This window comes from Phoxinus phoxinus, assembly GCF_949152265.1.
Source record: "Phoxinus phoxinus genome assembly, chromosome: 5".
Taxonomy (NCBI): Eukaryota; Metazoa; Chordata; class Actinopteri; order Cypriniformes; family Leuciscidae; genus Phoxinus; species Phoxinus phoxinus.
In genome coordinates this window covers 32,116,935-32,130,425 of record NC_136880.1, presented here as the reverse complement: position 1 = coordinate 32,130,425, position 13,491 = coordinate 32,116,935, and the positions used below count along the sequence as shown (strand labels likewise).

Sequence of the window (13,491 nt, the reverse complement as noted above, 5' to 3'; positions counted from 1 at the left end):
AAAATAAATTACATTGAAGAAAAGGATGCAGCCTACATAATTGGTAAGAAAGACATACCTAGGCTATTACTGCATTAATGACATATAAATACACACCATCCCTTATGAATTTATATACATTTTAAAGCTTATACTCTTTTTGTTATTAAAAAAAGTCCATGGACGTATTATGTGTGAACTATATCAAACACATATGACCTTTATAAGAACTGTAATATTGATATGTCTAAGATTGTCTTGACTATAAAAACATATTTTGCCAAGTCTCTATTAAACCATTAAAGCCTGGCATATGTAATAATAGTAAGAAAATATTGTGTAGAGAAAAGGCCTATTTAGGCCTATTTGAATTGGTGTCAATAGCCTATATCAGATTGCTGACCAGCATATATTGAATGTTCAGTAAACTAATAAAAGTGCACAGCACGGGCACAGCTTAAGTGTTCTTTTGAACCTTCATTCCTTTCCATTTAATTACCTACAGGTACCCCGTGAAAAGAGGCTTATATGCTGCATCCATGACAACCAGATGTGGAAGAGTATGCTGGTGAGATGTAGGCCTACTGTCGTTATAAGACTATCAAATGTTAAGAGTAGGTTATGCACATTGCACAGTGTTTTTGTTGCATATCACATAAATGCTGCTATTGTGGATTAGACCTGCTGGTTTGTGCTTGAACCGCCTTATGTGTTGTGTTTAATGAGTTAGACCCTGCTGAGAGTGAAAGAAATGGACGTTTTTTCTTGCAAGGTTCTTATTTGCTGATGTTTAGAACAGGTAATCTGTTCTTAGTCATTTAATTCTGGTTAATTGTTTCTATATGTTACGATTTGAAGGCTCTCCGAGTGGAGATAATCATAATCATTGGATTCCCTCCCTGTATAATCCTGTGTGGGTATTACATGCCCGACCGTGAACGCGTTTGCATTGTTTAGTAGTGGATGACTGCAACTCTCTCCGTCAGTAGGGGGAGCTCTCGTCATGGCACATTTTCTGCTTCATTTATTATCGCTGCTTTGATGTAATCTTTTAGCATTTCAAGTATGATGCTTCACATGATAAGAGGTGATTTCCCTTGGAGCACTCCTCCTGTTTTGTGCAATGCTGTGTCGCAACATTTTGAGTTTGGGTCTTGTGTGTTTCAATTTTTAACAAGATACTTTTGACAAGGAAATGCTGTAGGCCAGAACAACACTCAAAACCGACAAACAAATCAGACACTGAAAATTAAAGGGATAGTTCACCCAAAAATGAACTATTTTTTGTCATCAGTTACTCACCCTCATGTCTTTCCAGACCTGTATGAGTTTCTTTCTTCTGTTGAACACAAAAGAAGATATTTTAAAGAATGTTGGTTGATCAGACAGTTGACGGCACCCATTAACTTCCATAGTGTTTTTTTTTTCCTACTGTGGAAGTCAATGGCTACCGTCAACTGTTTGATTACCAACATTCTTTAAAATATCTTCTTTTGTGTTCAACAGAAGAAAGAAACTCATATAGGTTTGAAAAAATTTGAAGGTAAGTGATGACAGAATTTTCATTTTTGGGTGAACTATCCCTTTAAGTCCTTGTGAACAATACAATCTTGGGAACAATACAATCTTGCCCTGAAATATTAATAATTTTATAGCAAAATAAATAAGCCCATTCAAAATGAATAATATAACACAATAATAATAATAATAAAGTGCGATGTTTAGGGTCCATACAGGTAAAATTGAACAGTTTCTGACAATTTGTCATCACCGTTGATTTTAAAATCTAAATGGCTACATAAGTGCTTTAGAACTTAATGCTGATTTTTAATGGACGAACATACACATAATGATAGATGATTTAAGCTATTGTGCTATACTTAGTCAACCTACAGAATGGTCCTGAATGGTCTTATATGAAAAGATTTAACAAAAGATTCTAATTGGTCAACATAGGCATTCAGTGGTCAGATGTTTCCAACTATTCGCTGTCGTCCATGGCAACGCTGTATATCTCATAACTGATGGCACTTCAGTATACTGTAATTTTGCTGCAGTGTTCACCTTGTTGCTATAGGCTGATTGTTTTGTACATTTTAGTAAGCAATATAAAACATACATTTTTACATGATAACAAACAGCTGTTTTTTTTTTTCATTTATGTGTAGTACACCTGTCTGTACAGACACTGCCATTCTCCTGCATGGCTTCTAAAATAGCACCCTTCATCCACAGCACTTAATCCATCAGGAGTTTACATGGGGACTCCAAGGGAAAGGTTCCCATGGCAACTGATTTATATCCTAATTAAAATGGGAGGGTAGTTTAATTAGCCTAACACTGGTTATTGCTCAAGGCTGGCCGTCCTTGGTGGAGGTGTGAGGAGAGGGGTCATTGCTCTGTGCTATCCATGAGGAGCACCTCACTAAATGGTTGAGGCACCTGTGGATCCAGATAGCTCCCTCTCCTGCACCTCAGCGTCAGCTACGCCCTTCATCTTCTGTTTCTAAAGCTGGATAATTAATGACCAGCTCCAGGCTAAATGAGCTTCAAATGGCCTGACCACCAGATTACATCTCGTGATTTATTTTTCTTCTGGAAAAATTACACCTCTAATTGTGTCTCTTCAGTGGCAAATTGAGACAGTTGGTTTTGTCAAACAGTCTTTGTTGGTTTCATGTGAGAGGGATTTATAATTGAACGAGAGTGCTTTAAATGATTTGTTAATTAGTCCAAGGTGGTTAAAAATCATGTAAATCCTTAATACAATCATTCTTCAAACAAAGCTAATCTTTTGTAATTATATTAATTACATACAATTACTTGCTTAAATTGATCAGTGGAAAGCATGACTTGGCTATTATAATATTATGGAATGGAGATTGAATTGTTTTCTTTGAAGGGGGTTGAAATATGCGTTCAGGTCAGAATACGGCATTCGTTTTCAGAGACGGTTGGGGTTTCTGGACCCCATTACTATCCTGTCAATCACCTCATCACCGTGTGCCCTACACCACCTTTAATAGCGATCATAATTTCAACCCCACGCTCATTTCTTTGTTTGTATTTTTTGTTTCTCGTCTAAGGTCTCTGGTCAGTAATCTTGTAGCAATGTGATGGAGAAACACTGCTTTAATCACCTTTAACAGGCTTTTGAAGAAAAGGGAAGCTGCTGTCGCAAGCTAATTCACTGGAACATGTTCAGATCTGCAGCCCTGATCTGTGTGACGGCATTAAAGATTTTTTTTTTTAAGGATCTTCAGGAAAATGCTTTAATGCTCAAAGGCACAGAGAGCTGCTGAGACAGAGTATTAACTAGCTTTAGCTTAGATTCTCAGTTACCTGTGGGAAATTCACAATAAAGGGAAAACTAAAGTCGATATCCCTATGTGTTCAGAATGTTACTCTGGATGTATGAGAAATTAGTTGGCTTTGGTTTTAATAATAAAAAAAAGCGATTGAAGATAGCAGGCTGGTATTTATTAAGCATTTATTTATCCATGCATATCACTGTCAAATGACAAACTCATTATGAAGTAATTAACGGGTGATTTATAAGATAATTAATCAGCCATATGAGAAATCAGCAAAAGTGGGCATCAAGTCAACATTGTTCATTCTCAGTTCCAAAATAAGCAACATGCCCATGTATGAAGCACCACATTGTTGTGCAGTAGCAGATGGCACTATGTTTCCATGGTAACCAAATTAAGGTTTCATTAAATTGTTAGGGGCCTATATCATGAAGGATGATGAATAAGTAACACAAGAAGCCATATCGCTCTGGGAATAGTTGCAGTATTTTTTAATAATACGAGTAAAGTGGCCTAAATAACCCGTCGCCAGCGTTACGTATTCTGGGTACAAACAAACTCAACTACTTTCTCTCGTAAATCAATGCAAATCTCACAAATATGTCTCATGAGAGCGCGCGTAACACATTAAATCGCGTTAAAAAGCCAAGTTAATTCTGAAACGGGGTGTCGCGCGCCGACTGCTGCCGCGTTCATATTATTCTCATCATCTCGCGCATATTTTGGAGCGTTTCATAGCAGGGCTGCAGGCAGGCGGGCGGGCGCGCGCGCTCGATGCAATATATTTTACTTGGAAACCGAAGTCCGAGGCAGCGCCATCCTGTGATTTTATTTCCATGCCAACTTAAACCGGGTTAGTTTTTGTAACTGTTTCCAACCGAAATGTTCTAAGATCTCGCTCATCATCAGTCCTCACAGTGGTGCTGAACTGCAGCCTTCGCTGTCTTCACTGTTGAGCGCTCGTCAGGGGAGCGGACCTGCATCCTAAAGCAAACCTTTCTGAGACATTGCAGTCCTGTCACGTCTTCGGCTCTCCTATTTGCTTCCACCACGAGAGCGGAGAGAAGAAGAAGAAGAAGCGGCTCAACGGTGGTGACATGGCAAGAAGCAGCATTATTTAAAGTGCTCAATCTCCTGCTCTTTTAATTCCACTGCAGCAACCTGAGTGAGTAGCGCACATTTCTGCTCAGTTAATGCCTCTGATATGGATCCGGACGCGGGCGGTGGTAAAGCCAGACAAAGGGGAATGCTAATAGATTGCATTTTAGCGCACTGGATTATCATTATGTGTTAATTATATATCTGACAGCCTAATATAATGGCATGAATCGCTCTTGGTAAGCTAATGGACAATACATTGTGTTTAGCTTCCATAAGTTCAGCTTTTTCATGCAGTGCTTGAATGGTTTCCTTATGTCTGTATTGCATACTCAGTTCAAAGCTGGATCTGCTCTTTGGGTCTGTTCTATCGAGAAAGCAATGTGGTTATATGGGCTGGATTTCAGTTTAACTTTGTCTTATTTTTATTTCATTTTTGTCTTGTTGGGTTTACATGGATTTTCCAAATAAGAATATAATTTTTCCTATTATACTTTACCTAAAAGTACTGTAACTGCAAGAAAATATTTTTTCTGTTACCCTAAAGATTTTGCTTGCAATAATATGCTTTGCATGCATTAGTGGCGGCCTGAGGGAGCTACATTATTTCAATGACCTGTATGCACATACCCCTTCAGCAATCAATAGAACCTAGGTCTTATTAACATCACATTCCTAAGTGCCCTGCTGTGCACATTAGCTAATAGGTGCTCATGGAGGAGGGGAGAAAGAAATATTTTCCATGGAGGTCAAATTGATATTCCAGAGTCATTAGCTGATTTAGAAACTAAATCGAAACCTCTAGAGAAGCATTATGCCTTTAAATGGATTATGTCACATTTTGCATCTTCTCAATATCACTTTAGTAAATGCAGCAGGCATACTTTTAAGTCGGTATAAGCTCTGGTGCATTTGCTGACATTGGTAATTGAAGCCTTTATTTTTTATTTCGACTATATTGTTTGCCGTAAAAAGCTGCAGTCGAAGCTGCTAAGCTGCATTATGCTCCGTCATACAGTATAGATGATAGCCTGCCCTATTCTTCAGTATTATCACAACTAACTTGTCAAGAGTCAACATCATTTGAATTGAGCAGTTGTTCATCATCCTCTCTGTATTCACGCCACTAAAACTGTTGTATTTTTTTCAGTGCAGTGAAGGAGCTCTTGAGGCTATGCACTTGCCTGCATTTGGTGAAAGCATGTTGTGGGTTACACTGCTAAGCACAATTGCACTTGGATGGACGACACCTATCCCTCTACTTGATGATTCAGAAGAAATAGACGAACCTTGCTTTGAGCCCTGCTACTGCGAAGTGAAGGAAGGCCTGTTTCACGTTCATTGTGACAGCAAAGGATTTACAAATATTAGCCAAGTCTCACAGTCATGGCTTAGACCATTCAAGCTCTACCTGCAGAAAAACTCGTTACGGAAGCTCTACTTCAACAGTTTTTTGCACTTGAACAATGCAGTGGCCATTAATCTGGGCAATAATGCCCTGCAGGACATCCATGTTGGGGCTTTCAATGGTTTGAGCTCCCTGAAGAGGTTGTACCTTCACGAAAACAAGCTGGAAGTGTTCCGGAATGACACATTTCTCGGACTGGAGAGTTTAGAATACCTTCAGGCAGACTATAATGTTATCAAGAGAATAGACAGTGGGGCGTTCCGAAATCTCCACAAACTCAGAGTGCTCATCCTTAATGACAATTTAATACCCATGCTGCCGGCGTTTCTTTTCAGATCTGTCTCTCTGACGCACCTTGACTTGAGAGGCAATCGACTAAAGACGTTGGCTTATAAAGGGATTTTGGAATATATCGGTCGCAGTCTTATGGAGATCCAGTTGGAGGAGAACCCTTGGAACTGTGTCTGCGATATCATCCAGCTCAAGGCCTGGTTGGAGCGGATTCCGTACACTGCAGTTGTTGGTGAGATCACGTGCGAGTACCCTTTCCACCTCCATGGAAAAGACCTCAGAGAGATCAAACGCGGTGAGCTTTGTCCCTTATTAAATGAAGGCGAGATTGAGTCAATTCTAGCCGTCCTACACTTACCATTCTACACAGGGAGGGCGAGGCCTACAAAGCCGTCATCTATAGTCTCCCCTAATCAAAACACTGTCTCCTCTGTGGAACAAAGAGAAAGACCTCCAAAGCCAACAAAAAGACCCAGGCCCTCAAAAACACCACCAACACCACGCAGTGTGTTCCCTAATCAGCCGCCTGTAGCCGGATACCAGACACGGCCGCCTATACCTATCATTTGCCCCATTGGATGTACCTGTAACTTGCATATTAATGACCTTGGTTTGACAGTCAACTGTAAGGAGAATGGGTTTCGGAACATTTCTGAGTTAATGCCTCGACCCTTGAACGCCAAGAAGCTTTACTTAAGTGGAAATCTCATTCAGAGAATATACAAGTCCGATTTTTGGAATTTCTCCAGTCTTGATTTATTGCACTTGGGAAACAATCAGATATTTTACGTTCAAGAGGGGGCTTTTGTAAATCTCCCTAATTTGAGAAGCCTTTACCTGAACGGTAACAGTATTGTGAAGTTAACTCTTGATATGTTCCATGGTCTGCACAGCCTTGAGTATTTGTATTTTGAGTACAATGAGATACGAGAAATCCAGCCGGCTGCCTTCAGTTTAATGCCCTCCCTGCAGCTTGTCTTTCTCAACAACAACCTCTTGCGAACATTGCCCGTGGGAACGTTTGCAGGTACCTCGCTGACACGCCTGAACCTGCGGAACAACTACTTTCATTGCCTCCCAGTCAGCGGCGTTCTGGAACACCTGCATGCTGTAGTCCAGATCGACCTAAATCAGAACCCCTGGGACTGCTCCTGTGACATCATCCCTCTCAAAGAGTGGCTGGACACGCTGAGCTCAGTGGTCATAGTCGGAGAAGTGGTGTGTAAGACCCCCGAGCTGGTCTCAGGAAAAGATTTACGCTCTCTGAATTCTGAAGTGATTTGCCCTGAGCTCCGACAGTCCTCACTGTCTCCTGCCGAATCAGATAGTGGGCTTATCACTACGTATCCCGAGGTGGGGCCGCACCCGCCGAAAGGTGCCATACCCCTCTCTGTTCTCATTCTCAGCCTGCTGGTTCTGTTCGTGTCTGCCTTCTTTGCTGCTGCAGCACTTTGCGCGTATGCTCTTAAAAAGCGTGAAAAGCTTCCCTTTAGGAAGCAAGGGGAAGTGGGCCTGGCAGGCATTCAGATGGAATGTGGAATATTCACAGAACAGCCACCAACCTTACCAGAAACTCCTCCTTCCAATCACGTGTACGATAGCATCGGTGCTCCCTCTTCGCACATGTGCAGCAACCCCGTTTACAAAAGCGGACAGGAGGAGTCGGGGCAGAAGCATCCATTCTCAGAGACAAAAGAGAGCGGTTCGCACTACAGAACGCTGGTGGAGAAGGAAAAGGAGTGGACCATGGCCATCTCCAGCTCCCCCATCAACACTATTGTCAGCGTCGGCCCGCCGTGTGGTGACATTGCCGGCTTTCATGAAAACGGAATACTCTGTCCAACTGTCATTGATAGCCAAGGTCCCACGCCCAAGGTGGGATTAGTGGACAGTCTTTTTGGCACAACTCCCCAGTTTAGCAACCTGTCTGACAGACACACACATCCTCCCTCAGAGTATCCACATGCCAAACAGGATGCCAGACAAAAGCAAACGATCACAACCACAGGGACAAGGACAGGATGTCCTAATCAAACCCAAAGTGATTACCCTGAGCTGAGGGCTAGACTCAAAACAAAGATGGATTACATTGATATGCTGGAGAGGTCATATCAATTTTAAGACATGTCAGATATAAGACTGCACATCCAAAATGAAAATGGTAAGATGGAAAAAGAATTCATGCGATGTAAGATGGTACGGTTTTCCCTCAAGTTGCTCTGGAGGAAATCCCTTGTTCAGATTTTTAAAAGTGCCTTCATAAGAGCAGCCAGCAATGTTGTAAATGAGTATTTTTGTATCACAGTTTTATTTATCTAAAATACATAGATTTACATTAGAAGGAAAAGGATCAACTGCTGTTTCCAGACTTTGCAATGTTGGTAAACGTGAAGCAAATTATTCGTATGAATGCAGGGCGTGCGGTCTTGGCTTTTAACTCGTTTGCATCAAAAACTTCTGAGATATTTTTTATTTAACTAAAAATTGTCTATCAGCAATAGAGATACTGCAGTTATTGTATAACTGTTAAGTGCTTTGTTGAATCTGTATTTTCAAATTGAGTAGATTGTCTTTATCTGGACTTATTGAATGGTTTTATGGACCAAGGTAAGGTCAAAACATGTAAAAGATTGGGAACTATTGATCATGTCTAGGGACGTACCTTTCCATGGTCTATCTCACATAGGCAGAGACAGATATGTGCATATATTTATTCTTAGATTTCAGTGTTGCAATTATTATTGTAAGACATCATGTTAAATCAGTGTATAATGATTATGCCTCTGGTTTAGCCTTCCTTGAAAAAATAACCCATGAATTCAATAAAGGGTGCTAAACTAAGCCAAGTTCTGCAAACTGTACCATTTTGAGATGCAGACATGCAGATTTTGGCCTCTGCTGCACACACACACACACACACACACACACACACACACACACACACACACACACACACGCTTATAATATGCTTCAAAAAAGATTCAAAAGAACAAAGTGTTTCAAACGAGACCTTATATGCTGGAAACTAGAAAATAACAGCGTGAAATTTGTCAGAGATTGCATGATATTGACACAGTCAATTTGCGGGAGACTCTGTCAGGTCACCCACATACCTGGAGGAGAGGAAGCAGAGAATATGTGCAGCATTCTTACAGCATCCTCTGCAGTCTCCAGTCCCCTGAGTGTCCATGGGAGGGCATCAGTTAGATACACCTATTCACCATGCATAAGCTGGCTTAACCTAGTTACGCAGCATTGCGTAAGGGTGAAAAATACCCTTTTTGGCGTCACACTGTAAAAACCTTGAATAAAGCCAAAACTGGAAAGAGATGAAGCTGAATATTTATGAATATCGGAAGTTTCATCATCCCGCGATTTGACTTTTTTTTTATTTTTTTTTAATCCTCATTCGCATTATCTTCTTTTATAATTTCTCGTCTCGTCTCATTGCATGAAATGCAATTACAAACCTCCACTTAGAGCCAGCTAAACACACATTCCCATTTTGGTCTCTAAGAGCTACTGTAAACATTAAAGTAATGGAGTGTCTAAAGTATGAAAGTGTGTGCCTGATTGTTTTAGTTGCTCACAAAAGGGTTCTGCTATTGGTCCAGCGTCTCTAATTTGCCAGTCGACCAGCTGAAAGTCCAAGGACACGCGCGTGAAAGAAGGGTAACGTCAGAACCCCGGATATGCTCTTATCGCGCTGCCCCTGTTTATTTTTGCTAATGTTGTACTTGGCAGATTCCATCCCTCACAGGCCATCCATCATTTACACAGTTGGACGTTTATAACGGCATTTCTGCTTCTAGCATACAGACCTGCTTGTCAAAGAGAGCAGCTTCCTAACCACCTTTCCTCAGTGATAATTCACAAAGCTTTTGTCCAAAGTATGAGGAGAGATAATCCTCTCAATGCCACTCCAGTAACCCTCATTATACGCCTCTGCTACCCAATCCCACAGACGGCCTGGCCAACTGATCCTGTATGCAGAGAATGCGATCGCAGGGGCAGTCAGCTGCTCTGCTACATAGTGCTCATGTGCCTCGCCAAGACAAAGTGGCATTTAACCAAGAGACCATGAACAGAGAGAAATGGGCAAATATGAAATGACAGCTTACGTTTAATGGTTGATGCAATCTAACTAACCAGCAGTTACTTTCTTTGAGAGTATTGTGTGACTATTTTTATGGGAATACTCCTAACATAAAGTGGCATCATTATGAGGTTAATAATTACTTCTGGAAAATGCTCTCAGAACAGCCATTTAACAAAACACTGTTATTATGAATTCTGAACACGACATATGGCGATGAATGCGAAAATGTAATGCGCCGCACCACGGATAATGTGTTCCCAACACGTAAATGAGCCACAAAGTACCTGCAGAATTTTCAATGGGATGCAATTAGTCAGCAAACGGTGTGTGCCGTTGCTCTCTGACATTTGCATTTTTACCAGAGACTGTGGCCTTTTCCTCTGGCTGTCACGCCTGTAATGTGTCTGCTCAGACATGCCGTCAAAACCCTTGCCCCTTGGGAAATTCAGGGACACCATAGTGCAGGCAGTTGTCATTTTACTTAGTTGAAAAGCTGGACAGCTTGGACATGGTTCAAGTGTTCCTCTGTCGTCAATGCTGTTCTTTTTCCAAAATTTATCACAGAGCAGAAAAATATGAAAAAATCTCTGCATTTAGATGCGCTTCTCTTTAAGAACTAGGCATGTTATTGTTCTGAAAAACCTCAGCGAACGCCTTTCTAATACTGATAATACCTTTCTATATGGACCAATATTGCTGCGGTATTGTGTTGGGTGATATTTACTGCATGTGGTTTGTGCTTCAACCTTTCAATATATTGAAGTTACTTTTTTTTTTATAAAGAAAAGAGGAATAATAAGAATGTACTTGAAAGGGACAGGCAGAGACAGAAAATGGAAAGGTTCTTTAGAAACTACACACGTATAGCTTAAGTCGTTAAATATAAGATTTTACACATTTAATCCCGAACCAATTTAATCCCTGTGATCACTATACTATACTATACTATACTATACTATACTATACTATACTATACTATACTATACTATACTATACTATACTATACTATACTATACTGTACTGTAAAATGACAACTGCTAAGTGTTACTCTAAAGGACTACGTCATCTAATCCTCACATTTTGTTTTGGTGGTTTATTTAGGTTTATTTAGTGAACATTTTTGATTTGAACGAATATTGGATATTGAATGAATATTTAATTATCATTTCCTTTTTTTCACATTATATTAGGTTCTTTTTTTGTGAATGAATGAATATTAATTTTTCATACTGTACATTATAATGTTGTGATGCCTAAATTAACTAAATTAAATGATTTATGACAGTTAATATGAAAAATATTTTTTTACTTATTATCAGTCAGAATTGTAATTTTGAGGTGTCCCTATTTAGTAGTCAGTGTACTTTCCTTATACTTTACAACACTACAACTACAGTATATTTTTCCCCGCATTCGCATGTCACTCACTCATGTCACTCATGTGGCTCACATCTACCAGATTGTCAGATCAGCTCAGAAACCCTGACTGAATAATAGATTGTGGTTGCTACTAGTATAGGAAATGATAAGAAAATATTACCTCACACCACACACTTCTCTAAATGTACAGCCGGTGCAAGAACAGGCTTGTGTTTTGTATGCTGTACAGGTTCAATCTCTGTTTGAAGCAGCTTTGACACCATACTGAGAGCTTTGTCTTGGGAAAAGAGAGTAGGATGCTGTCAAACCAGATTTTTTTTTGTTTCTCCTCCTTTACTTTTCGTTCTTCATCTGGAATTAAACTCTGCCAGCAAGTCGAAAAGTTGTATTTTAGTGTACTTTTTATGCCCAATTTCTTCTTACAGCACAGCGGTGCTGATACAGTTAGTGTGAGCTGGTTATTCCCTGTCCATGGTGCTGAATTTCTTTTGTGCAAAGGATAGAGAAGGTATCAGCAAGGCGTTCTGCAAGGCTCTGTGCTGTGCTGTGCAGCTTTTGCCGTGTGCTATTTCCTGCAGTGGGAGCTGTTTTTATGCATTTGAGGATGAATCTTGAATCTAGTACACTGTGATGCAGCAATCTGCACCGTCTCTTAAGTCCACCATCTGTTGTAGTTCTAGGACATTTATGGGAGATCTGTCAGTGTAATTGTGTGTTTGTCTTGGCTGGGAGGGCATTGATCTGACCTACGGCATCTAACGGAACACCAGTCACTGTCTCAGTAATTACAGGTTTTCATTAAGAAATCTTGATCAGCGTGCAAGGGGATACGAAATGAAAACAAAGAAAATTATATGTGGTATTTGTTTATTTGAATTGAATTGATCTGAATTTCTATATTTAAACGTGTAAAAGAAATGCTTTTTATCTCTGATATCTGCCAAAGTGTTTATGGGAAATCACTATATTACAAAAGAGGCTTCTTGGAACTTTAGACAGCATGGAATGCTTTTAAACTGCACTTTATTTTTAATTAGGCCTAACTATTATTCTCAATGGAGAATTTTGCTGATCATGGTTTTTTTCTTTCTTTTCCCAGCAGCATGTTTCCTGGAAATATCTCTCACCTAGCAAATTCCTAACATCTTTCCTAATCTTATATAAAGGGAGAAAGAGACAGACATGCAAGCACAAAGCAATTGTGTGATGATTTTTATTATGCTAATATTAAAATGCTGAAGTCTCCACAGAGATGTTTACGCCTGTGTCAGAGTGAGCTGCTTTGGGCAGGGGGGAACTAAACGTGGAAAGCAAACATAGAAGCAGGTGAAAAAATAAAGCAGAAAAAAGCTCAAATGGACAAAGGAAGCTCTTTGTTTATTAATCTCCTATCCACATTTCATGTCCTACTCAATCAGTTATGATAGAAAATTATGTTAGAGATCATGTAGCTACATGAAACGAGAGAGTGAGTCCTTTGATACTGTCGACATGGATGACGGCAAATATAGTGCACAACAGTCGGATTCCGGAAGTAAAAAATCCCATTAATTTTCTCCATAGGGGAATGTATTGCGAACTATAACTTACAAACCTTTAAAGACAGACCCACTGTGAGCTTGATGGTATATGCTTTTGTTTTTAAATTGTGTTCGGAAATAGTTTTGTGTTCAGTGGAATTCCTGGTGAAAAACTACATTACCCATGATTCTGCAGAGAAATCTCATCCAATCAGAGAATCAAGATAAGCAAATCTCTCCAAAAGAACACTTAAGCACCTTCCCACAAGCATTCATGGAGACTGTAGTTCTTTCCCTCATTAAAGGAGTCATGAATTGAGAAATCTAATTTTCCTTGATTTTAATATATAAGAGGTCATTGTACTATAAAAACTCAAAAGTTCTTAGTTAGTCCAAAAACAC

The 13,491-nt window shown here is 39.9% G+C and overlaps 1 protein-coding gene across 3 annotated transcripts; it reads left to right on the top strand.

Moving 5' to 3' along the window:
* The first annotated feature begins 489 nt into the window (after positions 1–489).
* On the top strand, positions 490–12,693 carry LOC306999263 (SLIT and NTRK-like protein 3). Of its 3 annotated transcripts, XM_079613791.1 has the most exons (3): positions 490–547; positions 5,542–8,251; positions 12,672–12,693. In XM_079613791.1, the coding sequence occupies exons 1-2, from the start codon at positions 530–532 to the stop codon at positions 8,209–8,211; spliced, it is 2,688 nt and encodes an 895-aa protein (XP_079469917.1). In that variant the 5' UTR covers positions 490–529; the 3' UTR covers positions 8,212–8,251; positions 12,672–12,693. The 3 variants fall into 3 exon arrangements, with proteins under 3 accessions (XP_079469917.1, XP_079469916.1, XP_079469918.1); XM_079613790.1 differs by lacking the exon at positions 12,672–12,693 and having other exon boundaries at positions 5,542–8,898; XM_079613792.1 differs by lacking the exons at positions 490–547; positions 12,672–12,693 and adding an exon at positions 4,028–4,458 and having other exon boundaries at positions 5,542–8,929.
* Positions 12,694–13,491: the final 798 nt, after the last annotated feature.